General features: G+C 42.0%; 1 protein-coding gene and 1 long non-coding RNA gene across 2 annotated transcripts in view; one reads left to right on the top strand and one right to left on the bottom strand.

The window, feature by feature from the left end:
• LOC141098093 (uncharacterized) overlaps nt 1-19,163 on the bottom strand; it is a 29,414-nt gene extending 10,251 nt beyond the window's left edge. The window contains exon 1 of the long non-coding RNA XR_012234145.1: nt 18,975-19,163. This is a non-coding gene — a long non-coding RNA (uncharacterized lncRNA). The remainder of the gene's footprint in view (nt 1-18,974) is intronic.
• LOC141098092 (olfactory receptor 5V1-like) lies at nt 1,841-2,770 on the top strand. Its single transcript, XM_073585666.1, has one exon. The coding sequence runs from the start codon at nt 1,841-1,843 to the stop codon at nt 2,768-2,770; it is 930 nt and encodes a 309-aa protein (XP_073441767.1).
• Nucleotides 19,164-20,709: the final 1,546 nt, after the last annotated feature.

The raw sequence follows: 20,709 nt of genomic DNA, 5'->3' as shown, positions 1-20,709 counted from the left end.
ACTGAGCTTGGTGGTAACGTAACTTCACGAACAGCAGTCAGTTGACAGATGACAGTCCTACAGTGTAGTCATCAGGAAGAGGTTAGTAACACTCATTGGTGTTTAGAGCCACTTCTCTCTATCGGTGTCCTTCATTGTCATTTGTTGAATTTGATGGGCTGGAGTGTTTTTTCAACCATATTATCTATGTAACTATAGATTCTTCAGCAGACAAGCAATCTAAAAACTTCAAGTACTGTGCTTGCTGTTAGGTCCAGCTCTGGTCTCAGTAACTCTTACTCTTGTAACCAACAGGCATGCCTTTAAGCTAAGCAGCGCTCTATCTCCCAAGCTTCCTAGACTCCATCTATTGAGCAGCTAGCTCACTCTCATTTCTGGAACCCTTCTCAAGTCACACTTTCCAGCAGCCTCTAAAATATATACTAAAAATAACTTCTTAATACTGGAAAAAAAAGTTTTTATATTCTCCAACATTGTTTTAAAAACTTTTGAAAGATTTAACCCCTTAATGACCCCAGCTTTTTACAGGTCTGCGTTTTCGTTTTTCGCTCCCCTTCTTGTCAGAGCAATATGGCCATGTGAGGGCTTATTTTTTTGCGGGACAAGTTGTACTTTTGAACGACATCATTGGTTTTACCATGCTGTGTATTCGAAAACGGGAAAAAAATTCCAAGTACGGTTGAAATTTCTAAAAACTGCAGTCTCACACGTTTTTTGTTGGGCTTTTTTGCTAGGTTCACTAAATGGTAAAACTGACCTGCTATTATGATTCTCCAGGTCATTACGAGTTCATAGACACCAAACATGCTTTTTGATGAAAGAAAAGTGATGAAAAAAAATTCCAAAGTTTGCAAGAAAAAAAAAATTAAAAATTTGCGCCATTTTCCGAGACCTATAGCGTCTCTATTTTTCGTGATCTGGAGTTGGGTGAGGGCTTATTTTTTGTGTGCCGAGCTGACGTTTCTAAGTATACTATTTATGTGCAGATCTGTTCTTTTGATCGCCCGTTATTACATTTTAATGCAATGTTGCGGTGACCAAAAAAACGTAATCTGGCATTTCGATTTTTTCCCACATGTCCCGACTTCGATGCAGGCTCACCACCGGAGCCCTCATCAAAGCGGGGAATCTGACTGCGGACGTACTATACCGTTCGAGGTCAGAAAGGGGTTAAACAACTTAAATTGAAAATGTTTCTCGCATAAGCAAGACTGCATTACTCAAGGGATGAGCCCCAAAGGATTCACAACCTTTTAAATAATAATAAAGGAATGGTTCATTTACCATTTAAGATGCATCTTCAATGGTTTCAACAGTTCAGAAACTAATGGAACAAGTAGCAGATAAAAATTGTGAATAGAACAATAGGATCGAACAAAGATACTCTTCTGGACAAATCTCTGCCCATTATAGTAAGTGCCTTTTTTAATATGCAACTGTGATTTTGGGGTAAGGAAATAATGATTGACTATGATAGCCGCTCAGTGTGAGATCGATAGCAGTCTAAGATTTCCTGTCTACTAAGATAAGCAGAATAAAGACTGTAGGGCAGCTGCTCATGCAGCTATATGGGGGTATACATGGAATCTTTGTTCTGATCACCGAGAATCCTCAGGGTCAGATCCCCACCAGTCATACATTAATTGTCTATCTAAAGAAACTCAGTGAATTTTTTAAGGGATAGGGAGAAAAATTTACTTGCCCAGCATTTTGCCAACAATTGCTCCTGTAGATCACGCATTGATGTCATATTATATTCTATTTATTTAAAAATCATAGTAGATTTCATACTTAATTAAAATTTCACTATTTTTCTTTCTATCATAGGAAATCTTATGAAATGAATAGCAATCACACAATGGTAACAGGATTTATTCTTCTCGGATTTTCTGGAGTTATCAGGAATCAAGTCGTCCTTTTTCCGATCTTCTTATGTACATATATCATCACTGTGTGTGGGAACCTATGTATAATCCTTGCATACAAGCTTAGTCCGAGACTCCACACTCCAATGTATTTTTTTCTTTCTAACTTATCTCTCTTGGAAATAATATATGTTTCATGTACCGTCCCGAAGATGTTGTCCAGTCTATGGCCAGAAGGTAAACTCATCTTCTCTGGCTGCGCTATACAGATGTATTGTGTCTTGCTGTTGGGTACAGCAGAAATGTGTATGCTGGGAGCCATGGCTTATGACCGCTATATTGCCATATGTTACCCTCTGATGTATACTGTGATTATGAGTGAAGTGGTCTGTATCCAGCTTATAGTGGCATCATATGTCATTGGTGCAGTGAATTCTCTAATTCACACAAAATTGACTTTATCTTTACCGTTCTGTCGATCAAAAGAGATAGACCATTTCTTTTGCGATGTTCCACCCATCCTAGTACTCGCCTGCCAGGACACTTGGGTTAATGAACTTGTGATATTTTTGTCTGTCTTTTTTGTAATGATTGGTTCGTTCATTGTAACATTAATTTCCTATGTGAAGATCATTTCAAAAATTCTAAAACTTCACTCCACATCCAGCAAGAAAAAAACTTTTGCAACCTGCTCCTCTCACGTAATAGTTGTTACAATATTTTTTGGTTCAGCAATCTTTACGTACTTTAGACCCAAGTCAACATATAGGATTGGACAGAACAGCTTGGTGTCTTTAATGTACACTACTATTTCTCCTCTCTTAAACCCTTTTATATACAGCCTACGAAACAAAGAGGTCACATCAAGTATCAAGAACATATTTTTACTAAAGATAAAATTCTGATATTTTTTTTCTGTTCATTTTTAATTTTTCCATTTTATTGTCTGCATATACAATATAATATATTGTTGGGTGCACAGTTTATAATTTAATCTAAATCCAAATGTAAAAGTTTTAAATGATTTGGAAGTGACAAGTCAAATATTGAATGTATATTTTTAGGGCTAATATAATTTTTTATTCTTATGTGTAATGATGAACTGTGCACTCTGACCTCCTATCACCCTGCTGTAAAATCCTAAGATTCCCACATCTTTAATAGTGCTAGTCCCCTCTAGATCATTGTGCTGCACTACGGTATGTGATAGCTTTTTAGGAGGAAGCCTGACATCATGCGCGAGTCTGCTCTTTCATGTCAGGAATGTACCGTGCCCTGGTCAGACCTTTGGGGTATCTAGGATCAGAAGGTTACAGTGATTGGCAGATATCAGATCCTCATTGGAGTCTGCTCAGCAATTAATTTGAGCGGAGAGGATTGATTTTCACTGGGTGGTAAAGGAGTTAAGAGTTCCTTTTTGATCCTGCTGGGATTTCATATGGCTGTTATTTCAGCTGCTGTGTGAAGGAATAGGTTTGGTTAGGATAAATCTATCCCTGTGTGCACCGGGCCGTTCCCAAATTATGCTAAGTACCGTATTTTCCGCTTTGTAAGACGCACTTTTTCCCCCCAAATTTGAAATCTCCCGAGATTTCAGTGCTGAGATCTCCATCTGCGATTGCACAGCAGCCATTTTCCAGGAAGCAATCCGCCGCACAGACAAGAAAGCATGGATGGAACGGCAGAGCCCCCCCACGCAGCACGGGACAGAGCGCGGCAGCACCCGGCGGACAGAGCGCGGCGGCAGCACCCCGCAGCAGCGGAGGACAGAGTGGGAGGCAGCACCGGAGGACAGAGCGGGCAGCAGCACCTGGCAGAAACAGGTACAGAGCGCAGCAGCAGCACCGGGGGACAGAGCGGGCGGCAGCACCCGGCAGACAGAGCAGACGGCAGCACCAGGTACAATGCGCGGACACCAGCAGCACATCAAAACACCCACTCATCCTAGCAGCAACGTTCCACTCCTGCCTCTTCCAGCTGCAACCCTGGGACCCCATTTCCCACCACCCCCGCTAAGCAATAAGACGCCTAGATTATAAAAAGCACCACCATTTTATTAAAAAAAAGTTTTTTCCTATTTTTCTCCTCAAAATTTGGGGTGCGTCTTATAATCTGGAGCGTCTTATAAAGCGAAAAATATGGTATTTTGAACACTCAAGAATGACACTATACACCTAAGTGACAGAATAACATTCCATCAATACTGAAACTTTATTGTACATACATGTTTTTATAATTAGAAAAGGGGTGGTTAGTTAATTACCATACTGTTGAGCTTTAATGTTATTGGCTATCTAAATATATATATGGATTATTGTAATCAAGGTATATATAAATGCTGATTAAACAACTAAAGTTTAACTGTTGCCTTTTTCTGCAATTAACCCCTTAACTCCCGAAGCTTTTTTTCGGCTTTTCGCTCCCCTTGTTTCCAGAGCCATAACTTGTTTATTTTTCCGTCAATATGGCCATGTGAGGGCTTATGTTTTGCGGTGAAATTGCAAAGAAAGTGCAATCCCACACTTGTTTATTGTTTGGCTTTTTTACTAGGTTCACTAAAAGCAAAACCTGACCTGCCATTATGATCCTCCAGGTCATTACAAGTTCAAAGACACCAAACATGTCTAGGTTCTCTTCTATGTGGTGAAAATTTTTTCCAAATTTTACTAAAAAAAAAATAAATAAAATTGTGCCGTTTTTCGAGACCTGTAGCATCTCCATTTTTCATGATCTCGGGTTAGGTGAGGGTTTATTTTTTGCTTGCCAAATCTGACATGTTTAATGATACCATTTTGGTGCAGATACAATCTTTTGATTACCCATTATTGCATTTTAATGCAATGTCGCGGCGACCAAAAAAAAGTATTTCTAGCGTTGTTTTTTTTCCTCGCTACGCCGTTTAGCGATCAGGTTAGATCGGAGGCTAGAAGCTGCCATAGCACGATCGCCTCTGCTACATAGAGGTGATGCACAGCTGAATTAATAATTTGATTTCTATAGCGCCAACATATCCCGCAACACTTTGCATTATAGAGAGGACTTAGACAGACAATAGACATTACAGCATAACAATAATCACAGATCAAAACAGATACCAAGAGGAATGAGGACCCTGCTTGCAAGCTTACAATCTATGAGGAAAAAGGGTAAATACGAAAGGTAGATGGTAACAATTGCTTTCATTGTTCGGACCAGCCATAGAGTGCGAATCGGGTGTTTCTGTAATGCTGCATGAACCAGTTAACAGTCTAAATATGTAACAGTACAGACAAAGAGGGCTATTAAATGCATAAAGCATGTGAGAACATGATGTGAGGAACCTGATTATGGTAAAAAAAATTTTAATGGGCCACACAGGGATAGTTAGGTTAATGCGTTTAGGCGGTAGGCCAGTCTGAACAAATGCGTTTTTAGGGCACTCTTAAAACTGTGGGGATTGGGAATTAATCGTATCAACCTGGGTAGTGCATTCCAAAGAATTGGTGCAGCACGTGAAAAGTCTTGGAGACGGGAGTGGGAGGTTCTGATTATTGAGGATGTTAACCTCAGGTCATTAGCAGAACGGAGGGCAGGGGTAGGGTGGTAGGCTGAGACAAGGGAGGAGATGTAGGGTGGTGCTGAGCCATTGAGTGCTTTGTGGTTGAGTGATAAGTTTATACTGGATTCTGGAGTGGATTGGTAACCAGTGTAATGAATTACAGCATTGCTATGAGCCCCAACCACAGTGTGGCGCTCATAGCAATCTGCCATCAACAACCATAGAGGTCTTGAGGAGACCTCTGGTTGTGATGGCAACGCATCGTTGACCCCTGGATCAGTGTTTGACAGTGGCATTTTAAATAGTTAATAGGCACGGGCTGATAGCGGTTCCATCGTGCCTATTGCGGGCACATGTCAGCTGTTCAAAACAGCTGACATATCCCGGCTTTGAGGTGGGCTCACCACCGGAGTCCACCTCAAAGCAGGGGATACTGCCAGCTGACGTACTATTCAGTCAGCTGGCAGTAAGGGGTTAAGCTAAAAATTGAAACATTGACTGACTCAGCACATCTGGTATTGTTCCTCTTCTTTGCCCGGAAAGTACCAAACAGTCTGTCTATCAGTTTGTAAACCATTTCATACACTTGATTATAGTGTATATATTAGCTGTGAGTATATATATATATATGCAAGTGAGATCTATATGAAATACATATATACTTCCATCACAGCTGCATCTTGCTGTCGCTTCCCTCCATTAAACTCACTGCTAGCTCTCTCCAATGCCAGTTATAGGTTTTCTATGCTGACCTCCCTGGAGAAGTTGTTCTAGTTAAAGCTGGGCAGTTTCAGTTGCTCGTTGATTTCTCCCAGTGCCTTTCTCCCTGTGTTTCTTACTGTAGTAGTGAGACTAGTGTCTTGCTGCTCTACTCATTAGTCAGGGTTAGCTTAAGACTAGCCATGGCTTAGGCACGTGATTGTGTACAGTCAGAAAAACCCATCTAGGGACGATAGGGAGCGCAGGGTTCAGTCTCAGGTTAGTCTTTAGTGGTTTCCCTGCTCCTCTCTCCCTATCTTCAGGGCTCCTTTACCTTTTTGTCGGGGTTTTTACCCTCTTTTATGTCTCACACCGGACCTTTCCGTGCTCCAGTGTTACATTTTAGCAATATGTTAAATGGCACTGGGCATTATTTTTCTGCAGGCAGCAGCGCAATCAAATCAGCTCCTGTAATGACCACGATAAAAGACATGATATCTGCAAAAGGGCATAGTGTCAGAGGAGCTTCAGACCAGTCATTATTGGTAGACTTGCATTAGGGTTCTAATATAATTCTACACAGCAAGATAGCAACACACACACACACACACAAAAAAAAAAAATACATGAGTCAACACACTATAGATTGTAGATGATTCTTTCCATAGCTTTCAAATTCCCCATTACCTATTGTTGTGATTTAAGATGAAAGGTTCAAAATTTCAATAAGTTTGCAAAAAAAATTACATTTCCTCTAAAGATTCTCCTATTATTGATAACAGTTATTAAAATATCTTTTCTAAACATTGTTGCATTTCATAGCCGATCATAGTAAAGTTCATTGATCATCCAGGATCTGTGCAAGACAATCTAACGTCCATTGTCTAGTCAGTGGATGTAATGTATAATTCTACTTATTTTTAAAATTTGTCCTCTTCTAAACATTGTGGAATTTTAAAATCATATTCATTTATTCCCGAATATTAACTAATTAACTCCCGGAGCTTTTTTCGGTTTTGCGTTTTCGTTTTTCGCTTCCCTTCTTTCCAGAGCCATAACTTTATTTTCCCGTCAATATGGCCATGTGAGGGCTTATTTTTTGTGGGACGAGTTGTCATTTTGAATGACACCATTGGTTTTACCATGTCGTGTATTTGAAAACGGGAAAAAAAATTCCAAGTGCACTTGCAAAAAGTGCACTCCCACACTTGTTTTTTTGCTTGGCTTTTTTGCTAGGTTCACTAAATGTTAAAACTGACCTACTATTATGATTCTCTAGGTCATTTTGAGTTCATAGACACCAGACATGTCTAGGTTCTCTTTTATCTAAGTGGTGAAAAAAAATTCCAAAGTTTGCTAAAAAAAAAAATAAAAAAAAATTGCGCCAGTTTCTGAGACCCGTAGCGTCTTCATTTTTGGTGATCTCGGGTTCGGTGTGGGCTTATTTTTTGCATGCTGAACTGACATTTTTAATGATACCAGTTTTGTGCAGATACAATCTTTGATCGCCTGTTATTGCAATGTCACGGTGACAAAAAAACAACGTAATTCTGGCTTTTAGATTTTTTTTTCTCGCTACGCCATGTAGCGACCAAGTAAATCCTTTTTTGTTGATTGGGCAATTCTGAAAGCGGTGATTCCAAATATGTGTATGTTTGTTTTTTTTATTGTTTTATTTTGAATGGGGTGAAAGGGGGGGTGATTTGAACTTATGCTTTTTTATTTTTTTAAACTTTTTTTTTCTTTTTTTTACTTCAAAAGTCTCCATAGGATGTCACGAGGAGACCTCTGGTTGTGATGGCAATGCATTGCTGACCCCCGATCACGTGACGGGGGTCAGCGGTGCGCCCATGTCCGGCCTGGCGGCTGGAAGCTCTAGTTAAATGCCGATGTCAGCGTTTGACAGTGGCATTTAACTAGTTAAAAGGCGCGGGCGAATCACGATTCCGCTCACGCCTATTGCGGACACATGTCAGCTGTTCAAAACTGTCAGTGGAGTTTCAATCTTCCAATTAGAAATTGTCCAGATCTGAATAAGCAAGATTATTTGTTCTTTATTGATCATGCTGGCAAGGAGACAGAATGACAGCCACACCAGTTGTCAGCAGTCATCTGTCTGACGCAATACATATTCTTACAGTTTAAGTAAGAAAAGAGGAGGGTGTTCAAAATACTACGTTTGCAAAATAGTACATACATTGGAATATGCTTAAGGGCCTGTCACACTAAGCGATATTGCTAGCAATATTTGTGACGTTATGGCGATATTGCTAGCGATATCACTGTGTGTGATACTTACTTACGACCCGCTCCCCCGCTGCTGATCGCGCGAGAACGTGCAGGACTGTTTCTCGTCATCAGCTTCCTGCAGCGCTTCCTGTGGAGAGACGAGCGTGGAGCCGGGCGGGAGGACGTCAGGATCGCCTAGTCTGACAGGTAAGTAGCGACCCCCGTCCCCAGCGATGTCGCTGGTGAGATCTGCCTGTGTGGCAGCTCACTAGCGACCACTTAGCGATGCACCAGAGATCCTGACCGGGTCATATCGCTGGTACATCGCTAAGTGTGACAGTACCTTAAGCTGTTAGCAATCCTTATCTACGTTACCAGAGTACAAAAAGTGATGATTCTTTATTTAAGAAAGTCAGCTAGCATTCACAAAATACCCAAAGGTAACACCCATATCTTCACAATACACCAGCTGAAAAGAGTTTCTAAGTCTAAGCATAAAAACGACATACTGTATATTCAATCATGTGTACTATTATATATCTCCATTAATAGAAAAGTATTTACTACAATTATTATAACAAAAACAGCTGACATGTCCGGGCTTTGAGGTGGGCTTAAAGGAACTGGTCTTAAAGAATAATTAAAAACATGCAAGAATTAGTCATGTAAGTATACAGAGACTTATATATTTTTAGTCCCAAAACTTATATTTTTGTTTGAAACTAACTTTCAAATGAATCAGCACCACTGGTCCTCTGTATAGTCACCCTTCATTTTACCATGCTCTAATAAGCGCAGGCAACTCATTGGCTCCAACAATTCCCTTGTGTATTTCACTTGTTTACTTAGATACCCCTCTATCTTTTAGTTTAACTACCGTATATACTCGAGTATAAGCCGACCCGAGTATAAGCCAACCCCCCTAATTTTGCCACAAAAAACTGGGAAAACTTATTGACTCGAGTATAAGCCTAGGGTGGGAAATGCTCCATAGATTATTCCCCCATATGGTGTCCCCATAAGAAGCTCCATAGATTATTCCCCCATATACTGCCCCATAAGAAGCTCCATAGATTGTTCCCCCATATGCTGCCCCCATTAGAAGCTCCATATTGTTCCCCCAGATACTGCCCCCATTAGAAGCTCCATATTGTTCCCCCATATACTGCCCCCATTAGAAGCTCCATATACTGCCCCCATTAGAAGCTCCATATTGTTCCCCCATATGCTGCCCCCATTAGAAGCTCCATATTGTGCCCCCATATACTGCCCCCATTAGAAGCTCCATATTGTTCCCCCATATACTGCCCCCATTAGAAGCTCCATATACTGCCCCCATTAGAAGCTCCATATTGTTCCCCCATATACTGCCCCCATTAGAAGCTCCATATTGTTCCCCCATATACTGCCCCCATTAGAAGCTCTATATACTGCCCCCATTAGAAGCTCCATATTGTTCCCCCATATACTGCCCCCATTAGAAGCTCCATATACTGCCCCCATTAGAAGCTCCATATTGTTCCCCCATATGCTGCCCCCATTAGAAGCTCCATATTGTTCCCCCATATACTGCCCCCATTAGAAGCTCCATATTGTTCCCCCATATACTGCCCCCATTAGAAGCTCCATATTGTTCTCCCATGTGCTGCCCCCATTAGAAGCTCCATATTATTCCCCCATATGCTGCCCCCATTAGAAGCTCCTTAAGATTATTCCCCCATATGCTGCCGCTGCTGCTGCATGTAAAAATAAAAAAAATGACATACTCACCTCTCCATCGCTGGGTGTCAGATTCTCACCTGTCCTGCGTCCATGGCTGCTCACCGCTATCTGCCACGTCATCAGTCAGTGACGTTCAGACTGCAGGGGGCGTGGCGCGCACTAACCACGTCACCGCGCCCTCTGCTGTCTGAAGTCACTGACCGATGACAGACAGCAGCAAGCAGCCATGGACGCAGGACAGGTGAGTATCGCTATACTTACCCGTCCTGACGCTGTGTCTTGAGTCACCAGCTTCTCCGCGCTCTCTCTTCCTGCCTTCAGCGGTCACGTGGTGCCGCTCATTAAAACTCATGAATATGCGCATATTCATGAGTTTTAATGAGCGGCACCACGTGACCGCTGAAGGCAGGAAGAGAGAGCACGGGGAGAAGCTGGGGGCTCAAGACACAGCGTCAGGACGGGTAAGTATGACCTGACACCCCCGCCCTCCTCCCCCTCTGACCCCCCGATGTATATGACTCGAATATAAGCCGAGAGGGGGACTTTCAGCCCAAAAAAACGGGCTGAAAATCTCAGCTTATATTCGAGTATATACGGTACCTTAATAGTAGCGGTCTCCTGCTCTTATTCAGTTTCACTCAAATTCTTGCCCCTTCATCTCCATTGGTCCACATTATTTTATCTCTTCTTTTTCTTTAGGTTTTTTTTTATCCCTTTCTCCATTGGTGATGGGTTATATTCTGCACCTCAATTACATTATCACAGGAGAGATGCCTGTTCTGCATAAATTTTGGTTACTCTCCACCTTGGATCATGCTATTGAAAACTGTTCTTCATAATTATTGTAAGGTGTCTGTGGGACACCTAGTGTTTGGGAGATAAACTTGAAGTAATGTTTTAGTACATATAGGACTTAAAAGGAGTTAATCAGGTTTGACTGATTGTGAGCAGCTGTTGAGTTGGGAGAGACTGCTGGTCACAATATCTCCACCCCTGGGTGTGGTTCACTTTGTAAATTGAGAGCTGTTTGTCTCACATATGCTTGTGTGTAAGGAGGTGTGCAGATCTCCTGGATTGAATACCTTTGATAATGGACTAAGAAGCTGGACTCTAAGCCAGGTGGTCTAACCAGCACGATTATATGGACTTTATGTTGTAGCCTAACCCTCCATCAGGCGCAATAGATCTGACAGGCACACAGTAATTAGTTTCACTTCTCTCTCCTTGCCCACTTATCAGAAAACCCCACCCCTCCTAGTTATCTCCTGACTCTACAGGCTCTGTGAAACCTGATATCACAGTGACTCAGCAGACCTTCTAGTGAGCAGATATCAACACTTTGGCTTCTCAGGCACATTGCGCCTGATTTCAACACAAATTGAAAGGTTAGTATTTTCTTTTTTTATTCATCACGATTGTGTATTTAGCTTGTTTTATGAAGGATTAATGCTAAGTTAGTGTACATAAGTACTGTTTTCTTAGACAAAAGGAGGGTGGCTTCTAAGGCACATTGCGCCCTAACACATACTCTTTCTCTCTTGCTTCAGATTTTCTGCTGCAATGGCCAGAAAACAGTATGATTCATCTAAACCCCTTCATTTAGAAGAAATGAAGATTTTTTTTGTTAGAAGATGATGAGGAAGAACCAGCAGTAACTGAGGATTTAGAGGAATCTAGTGACATTTCATCTGAAGATGAGGTAGCAGAATGTAACACTGATTCTGGAACAGAGCAGGATGGTGATGACACTGATACAGAGGAAACAGACACAGATCTAGCTTATTATTTGGGCAAAGATAAAAATACAAAGTGGAACAAAAAGGCACCCAAGAACAAACAGCGCAGAGAATCCCACAATATTATTACACACCTTCCTGGAGTTATTGGAAGTGCTAGAAAAGCTAAAACTGCAGTGGAATGTTGGAGTAATCTAATTACAGATAGCATGTTGGAAACTATTGTTCGGTTCACTAACCAGTATATTGACACAATCAAAGAGCAATTCTCCAGAGAGAGGGACATCAAAAACACTGATGTGATTGAACTCAAGGCATTTATTGGCTTGTTATACCTAGCTGGTGCTTTCAGAGCAAATAGGCAAAGTTTGGAGGAGCTGTGGGGGACAGACGGTGATGGCATCGAAAAATTCAGCCTTGTGATGAATCTGAAACGATTCAAAGTCCTGATCCGTTGCCTCCGTTTCGATGATCGAAGTACCCGGACAGAACGAAAAGGTTATGACCGGCTTGCACCAATTCGGGACATATTTCAACAATTTATTATGAATTGTCAAAAAAGCTATTGCCCGGGGCAAAACCTCACTATTGATGAGATGCTTCCAGGTTTCCGTGGAAGATGTGGTTTTCGGCAATATATACCATCAAAGCCAAACAAATATGGAATTAAAATTTTTGCCATGGTTGATGCAAGGATGATGTACACTATGAACATGGAAGTTTATTGTGGAAGACAGCCACCAGGTCCTTTCAATGTGAGCAACAAGCCTAGTGATGTGGTAAAGAGAATTGCTGAGCCAATGTTTGGATCTGGTCGAAATATCACTGCTGACAACTGGTTTACTGACTTTGATCTGATTGATTTTTTAAAAACGAAAAAGCTGTCATATGTGGGAACTGTTAGAAAAAACAAAAGGCAGTTGCCTCCAGATTTTCTATATACAAAAGGCAAACAACAGTATAGCACTATGTTTGGGTTCAGTAATGGAAAGATTTTAGTTTCTTACATCCCACGCGAGAGGAAAAATGTGATTTTGGTCTCTTCATTACATAATGATTACACCATTGATCCAGAGTCTGGGGAGCTAAGGAAACCAGAAATCATAACTTTTTATAATTTGACCAAAAGCGGCATTGACACTGCTGACCAAATGTGTGGCAATTTCAATGTAAGTCGAAATACCAAACGCTGGCCGATGGTAATCTTCTTTACAATGCTGAATGTGGGTGGCATCAACTCACAAGTAATTTACCTCGGTAATGAACTTAAACAAATGCGCAGAAGAATGTACCTAAAACAATTGGCTAATGAACTGGTGAGTGGAGAGCTAAGCCTAAGAAGTACAAAGACGGTTGGAATGCCCCTTGCCCTGCAACACCGGTTGAAGAGATATCGTCCCAAGGACGTTCCAGAACAAACACCGACTCTACCACCTTCTAAAAGACGCAGTTGTACTACCTGCTCATTTGTATCTGGTTTCAGAAGGCTTTCTAAATATGACTGCAAAATATGTAAAGAATCAATCTGCCTTTCCCATGCAACTTTCGTCTGCCAGCCTTGCTTTTCTAAGTGTACCTGTGCTGCTTCTGCTGCAATTGAAACCACTGAAGATGAGTAGAAAATAATTAAGTAACATCTAAGTGCAATATCCTTTAAGTTTTTTTCCATAATTTTATATTTAAGCAATAGTTAAGTAAAGATAACTGGAGCCTATTTGGCGGTACTACCGAAAAGTGGTACTTTTAGTTTTAATAAGTTTATGGTTAATAAATGCTTTTTTTTTGCATCTGATTTGGTGTAATCTCTTTTAATACATTCCTATGAAGGTCACTGACTACTTCTATAGTCCTGAAATTGAAATATGTAGCTACTATAGGTGGTTTTCTGACCTGTGCTTGTCAGGCACATTGCGCATGAACTGAGGAGAATCTATATTGCACCTGACGGAGGGTTAAGCTGGACAAGTGCTGTACTTGAGTTTCCTGTGATGTGGTTTATGACGACTGTCATAAACCAGCCAGATTTAAAATAGAAATGGGTCCTGTAATACCTCAGATCACTCCCAAGTGAATAGTATTGTTTTACTTGGTGTTAGAAATATGGGCAAAGTTCCCAGGGAAGACATGTGACTTCTACAGAAGCACTGCATGTCATAGGTGAAGGCAGCTATAAACCAGAGCAACGTCAAACAACATGGCGAACCTGGTTAAACATCTGCAACAGCAGAAACATCTGGCACACTAGGAGACAAAATAAGCTGCTTATGCATCAGCTGCAGCATCAAAAGCTTCATCAGCAGCACCAGTAACTATTCCAGCATCAGCAACAGCAGATTAATTTACTCACAGAGGCGGTTTGTGGCAAGGCGGCCACTCCAACTCCAAGGTCAGATGATAATTTTTCTATCCGAGAAGCGGTGAGGAGAGCTTTGCAGAAAATGATCTCTGGGGACAATAGAGAGGCCTTTTTAACCATTTTTGAATGGGATGCCGATAGGGAGAAACTGTTCCCAGAGTAGTGGGCGGAAGTCCTTGCGCTATACTGAATGGGGGAGCTACAAAAGGCCTACTATGATTTAGCCTTAGAGGACACCAAAGTATATGAAATTGAAAATGGAAATTTTGGCGCGCTTGGGGGTGACAATGTCAGGGCACAACGGGTCCACCGATTGGCATATCACCATGCCATACCTCTTCACTCCCAAATGTTTGATCTGCTATACCTCATCCAAAAGCGGTTGAAGCCGTACTTAGAAAAATTTGTTTGAGTGCCCACGGCTGCATGTCTCATGGCTGTTCGACAGCTGCAACACATGCAGGGATTTCCTGTTATATTTTTCGAGCATGCTGAAGACACTCAGCATACGAGCATGCTTGGAAAACACCTTATCCGAGGACGTTCCCTTAACACTACTAACTACTGAGCAAATAGACTGTAGCATGGGATGCCGGTGTTCATACTACGCATATCCAGAGTTCAGTGTGGGCTGTCCACCTGGTGAGGTGTCCCAAGCTTGCCCTGAAAAAATGAATGGTCTGCAAATGACTGGACTGCTGGTTTCAGAGAGTTTGGTGACTTTCGTGAGGACCACAATACCTCTCCAATTGATCATTGGGAAGTAGATGGACACCCGCTGCCTTCACGGGGATGGTAAAGACTATCCGGTGGCTAAAGTGGACATTGAGACAGCCTGAGGTACTGAGTCCCATGAGGTTGGTGTGGTTTATTGCACCCAATTATCATAGGCTGGGGCTTTCTGTTTTGGGACTTATGAGTAGGTGCGGAGACCTTTATTGCTTGCGTATAACACGGGGTGGACCTAAAGAAGTCTCACCAACCCCAGAGCCTGATGGGTTTCCCTTCTCTGTAATGGAATGGCATTAGGAGGTAGTATGCCTGGACATTCCTGAGATAGGAAGGAGTGACCGGGGGGGGGGGGGGAATTGGGTCCACCCAACATAGGAAACTAACTCTAAAGGAAGTGTTCAATAACGTAACTGTTATAGACAGTGTGAAAATCAGAGGTTGTGGGCTGTAGTAATCACCTACGCAGGTTAGCGATGCAACCATCTTATATATGTCATGAACTCGGGGGCGTTTGGTTGCCCCCAGTTCGTCAGGGAACTTTCCAGTTCTGCTTTGGAACTTGCAGCTCTCTCGCGCCCCCCTTACCCTCAAGTCAGTCAGGGAACTACACCTAGGATAAGTAGTCACCAGAAAGGCTGCCTGGTCGTGTACTGGCTATTGGGCACTCTGCAGGGAGGGCAATATGTATATCCCCAGGCATAGGTGGGTAATACACATAATAACCTCCGTCCATCACTGCCGGAGTCTCCCCAAATTCCAGGACACTCCACTGCCACCAGCTCCTAGTTCTACATTAATATCAATATCGGGTCAGGAGCCAACCCACTAGGTAGCATGAATTTGGTACGGAGATGTGGCAGTAAGTTTATTGAGCAAGGAGAACGGAATAGGTAAATTTAATAGATTTTACTCCAAAAAGAATAGGCAGTGTGCAAAAGATGTTACAAAGAGAGACAACTACAGTATATACAGGCAATTACAAAATAAAAAAGGAATAAAAGATGAACTTAAATATTTCAGTCAATGGCACGCCATGTGGAGCAGGGGGGAGGGGTGCCTTCCCCAAGGGTCAATGGTTCATCAGCACAGCTGTCTCCTAGCTGGCACCCAGGGCAAATAACCGCCCTCATCATCTCCCGCCTCAACTACTGCAACATCCTCCTCTGTGGTTTACCTTCTAACACTCTCGCACCCCTCCAGTCTGTCCTTAACTCTGCTGCCCGACTAATTAATCTCTCTCCTCTCTATACTCCTGCTTCTCCTCTTTGCAAATCCCTTCACTGGCTCCCAATTTACCAGTGTATTCAATTAAATTTACCAACACTGACCTACAAAGCCATCCATAACCTTTCTCCTCCGTATATTTCCAAACTAATCTTTCTCTTCCCTCACGTAATCGCCGGTCCTCCCAAGACCTCCATCTCTCCTCCACGGTTATTCACTCCTCAACCAATCGCCTCCAAGATTTCTCCTAAATATCCCCCATCCTCTGGAGTTCTGTGCCCCAACACGTCCGGTTATCCACCACATTTGGATCCTTCAAACGGAACCTGAAAACCCATCTCATCAAAAAAGCTTACAACGTGTAATGACCATGTAACCACCTCAACACCATCGGATCTACTGCAACCTTCGACCTACTGTATCCTTCCTCATAATCCTGCAGAATGTAAGCCCGCAAGGGCAAGGTCCTCTTCCCTCTGTACAAGTCTGTCATTGTTACATTAAACAAACTAAGTGACTTGTATTTTGATGTAACCCCGTCTCATGTACAGCACCACGGAATTAATGGTGCTATATAAATAAATAATATTACTTACATCCATGGTTTTACAACAAATATAGTTTGATTGCCAAAATACATTGACCCCAGTCCAAAAGATCCCCTCCCCAGGGCCGATAGTTCCACTGCCCCCGTACCAGGCGATACTCACTGTCTCCCAACTTTTGGTTGGTCCACAGATTTCGTATCTCCCACCAGTATACTCAAAGTCCAGGCTCCTTCAGATGAAAATAACACAACCAGTGTCCATTTATCCAGGATCAACAATCCTTAAGAAAGTTTGTGAAATCCAGATGAAAGAACCCTCAACCATAGCAGGGGGATCCGGCTCAGCCAGCAGCTGACCTCAAAAACTCCATATGCCGTCTATCCATGGCTCCAGGACCTCAGCCTAGAAGATCCTCTCCCCTCAACGTCACTCAAACAACTCCTCACTAAACATGTGGCTTCTTTTCTTCCCTTCCCCTTAAAAAGTTGCTTTTTGCTCAAAGAATGAAGACTATTCCAGAAGCCCATTTCCTGGGACTGCATGTGAGACCCCTTATAGTGATGGCTCCCCGGGGTCTACTATCCCCATTTACAGAACGGGCATAGTTGCTGGGAGAACAATGGCTTGAGACCCTGAGATACTGATGAGATTAATAGTATGATTGTTTTACATTTACCTTTAGCAATCTCCTGTCTGGCCTTAAAGCCCCTTTACATTTAGCGATGCACCAGTGATCCCGACCATGATACCACCCGGTCAGGATCGCTGGTGCTTCGCTAAATGGTCGCTAGTGAGCTGCCAAACAGGCAGATCTCAGTAGCGATGCAGCAGCAGTCGTTACTTACCTTTCAGACGCGGCGATGATGACGTCCTCCACCCGCATCCACGCGTCGCTTGTCGGCGCCAGCAGGAAGCAGCCGTCGAGAAATGGACCTGCGCGATCACCGATAACCAGCGGGGGAGCCGGTCGGAAGTATCACACATAGCGATATCGCTAGCGATATCGCTGCTGCGTCACAAAATCGGTAACGCTTTAGCGATATCGCTATGTGTAAAGCCCCCTTTAAGGATCAATACATAAGACGTATCCAGGACACCTTCCTCTGCTTGCTGGCAATGAATGGAAACATTGATTCCTGAACTGAGAAGCAAGCAAGTCTCTAATACAACACAACATTAAGGCTGGTTTCACACTAGCGTTTTTAAGCGCTGCGCCTTGTGCGCTGTTATGCGCTTGCGCATGTCTTCCCTATCTTTAACATGTGTGCGCAATGTTTAGCGCATGTTAGCGTCCATCAGCGATTCGCGTGTGCAGCGGTTTTTCAAGGTATGCGCCCGGTCTCGCCAGACGCAACATGTTGCATTTTTTGTTCCGTCCGACGCCTCAAAAATTGCGCGTGTGCGCGCAGAATGCACAAAAACACAATATTAAAACCTATGGGAGCGCTGACAATCGCATTGCTCAACGCACGTCAGCGCTTATCTGCGCTTATCACAAGATGCCTTGTGAGTATTTTTAATGTAAAAGTATGTCTTGTCTTTACAAGTTTATTTGGTTCTAATGTGGTTTTTTTTTTTTAAATTCAAGAATGTCATCTTCTGGATCGCATTATTCCCCATCCCGGGAGGAAGTTGCTCAAGCAGAGCATGAGGTGATTATGTTGGTGCCTTTGGGTAAGTATAGCTTCTTCCAATACAAAGGTTATATTTTCAATTTTTTTTTTTTCAGTCCTCATGATCGGAGCAGTCGAGTGAGGTGGAAGAGCTGGAGCAGCAATCCCAAGTCCCGGCGGTGACCCGTAATGTACGTTCATCAATGTATATATATATATATATATATATATATATATATATATAAAAAAAAATCAAAAAAAGGGCAGCACTACCAAAATTAAATAGTTGGTGCAAAACCTATTCAGCAGTGTCCCAACAGCCAAATTAACAAAAGTAAAAAAAATAGGCAGCACTCAAATTAAATGTGAAAAAAAAGTGGATACTTTACTGATCCTCAAGTAGCAACGTTTCAACGGTGACCCGTCTTTATCAAGCAATGTGCTCATAGTCAGTACAAACTTAAATAGTAGTAACACATGTGTATACAATTTCAATAATTAATCTGTTTTACATATTCAAAATGGCCATTGCCATAGTAACATTTACAGGTGCTCCATACAACATATGTGCATATGTCCGAAGATCTAGATTACAAAGTGCAACAGTGCATATACAGTGCTTTAAAAAGACTCAGCTTGTCAATAAAAACGATCATGACACAACTTATGAAGGTACTAAGGCTTATATAGTTAAAGAAATGGTATACTTTACTCATATCCATGCAGCTCTCTGTCACTGCTGGCAATTAGCTGTGGTCAGTGTTACTGCCCAGCTCCAACATGTGATTCATCACTGCAAGGCCGATCAATGCAGGATGCCTGAGCATGCTCACTAAACATACTGTTCAGAACTGCCATTTTCCTTCAGGGCACCACAGCCCTTTTGCTGATTCCATGTAGATACATGTATTAGTGCCTGGGGTTGCGGATTTACAACTGGAATGGTCACAAACCCTAGAGGCACCCACCAAGGTGACAATATGGTTGTGTTGCTGTTTTTACAAGATCCTTTTTATTTTTTTTCCAGTTCTATGATGTTGTGAAGATAGTGACTACAAGATTATGAAGGGTCACCTTGGTGGGTGCCTCTAGGGTTTGTGACCATTCCACTTCATGTTGGAGCTGGGCAGTAACACTGACCACAGCTAATTGCCAGCAGTGACAGAGAGCTGCATGGATATGAGTAAAGTATACCATTTCTTTAACTATATAAGCCTTGGTACCTTCATAAGTTGTGTCATGACTCATGATCGTTTTTATTGACAAGCTGAGTCTTTTTAAAGCACTGTATATGCACTGTTGCACTTTGTAATCTAGATCTTCGGACATATGCACATATGTTGTATGGAGCACCTGTAAATGTTACTATGGCAATGGCCATTTTGAATATGTAAAACAGATTAATTATTGAAATTGTATACACATGTGTTACTACTATTTAAGTTTGTACTGACTATGAGCACATTGCTTGATAAAGACGGGTCACTGTTGAAACGTTGCCACTTGAGGATCAGTAAAGTATCCACTTTTTTTTCACATTTAATTTGAGTGCTGCCTATTTTTTTTACTTTTATATATATATATATATATATATATAATTAATTTTTTTTTTTTTTTTTTTTATTTGTTTCCTTCGCGCCTTTTTTTTTTTTTTTTTTTTAAGCCTTTTTTTTAAAAAAACACAATTGAAAGATTTTTTTTTTTTTATAGGTTTGACAGAGGGATGAAGACGTTTACCTGGACAATGAACAACTGATCCAACTAGTCCAGGAGCGGGTACCTTTGTAGGACAGCAGGGACCAGCTGCACAAGGACAATGTTGTTACTCGGAGGCTATGGAATGAGGTGGCCGCAGCGTTGATGGATGGCTGGGTGGCTGGGACAGCGCCCCTGCAACCTCCAAAAAGGCGTTTCGTAAGTATGCTCTGTCATGGTGCCGTAACTATTGACCCTGCTTCTGTTGTGTTTCTTGATAGATAAATTCTATCGGTAAACACAACATTCCTGGATCAATAGTGAAGGCTTTTGGCTATGTTGTTATGCATCGTGCTGCCTTGACTGTTGTGACTGATGGTACCGTTATGTATACTCATAGATATATTCTACGTGGAAACATGACGGTATATCAGGATCAACATGGTAAATTATTTTGTTATTGTATAGATGCAGATATATAGCATGATACTAATTTTTTTTTGCTTTTTTTGTTTTTTTTGTACAGTGGACAAAGTCCGTACCCGATGGCGCTCGATGAAGGACCGCTTCAACACTGATGTTCGTGCAGAGGGACAGGTTCGCAGTGGTTCCTCGGCAAGGACCAGAACCAATTACAGATACCATAGGAATTTGGAGTTCCTGAGACCGGTCCTTGCCACTAGAGCGTAAGTATTTTTTTTTTTTTTTGGATGTTGCTATTATAAATCAATGCTTTTCTATTCCACAGCTGA

This window comes from Dendrobates tinctorius, unplaced genomic scaffold (genome assembly GCF_039654945.1).
Source record: "Dendrobates tinctorius isolate UK_male_01 unplaced genomic scaffold, ASM3965494v1 ptg000086l, whole genome shotgun sequence".
Taxonomy (NCBI): domain Eukaryota; kingdom Metazoa; phylum Chordata; class Amphibia; order Anura; family Dendrobatidae; genus Dendrobates; species Dendrobates tinctorius.
This window is presented reverse-complemented; position numbering and strand designations above follow the sequence as displayed.

Bases quoted from the DNA above. Each gene is read 5' to 3' on its own strand.
- LOC141098092 (XM_073585666.1), top strand. From the start codon at position 1,841: ATGAATAGCAATCACACAATGGTAACAGGATTTATTCTTCTCGGATTT.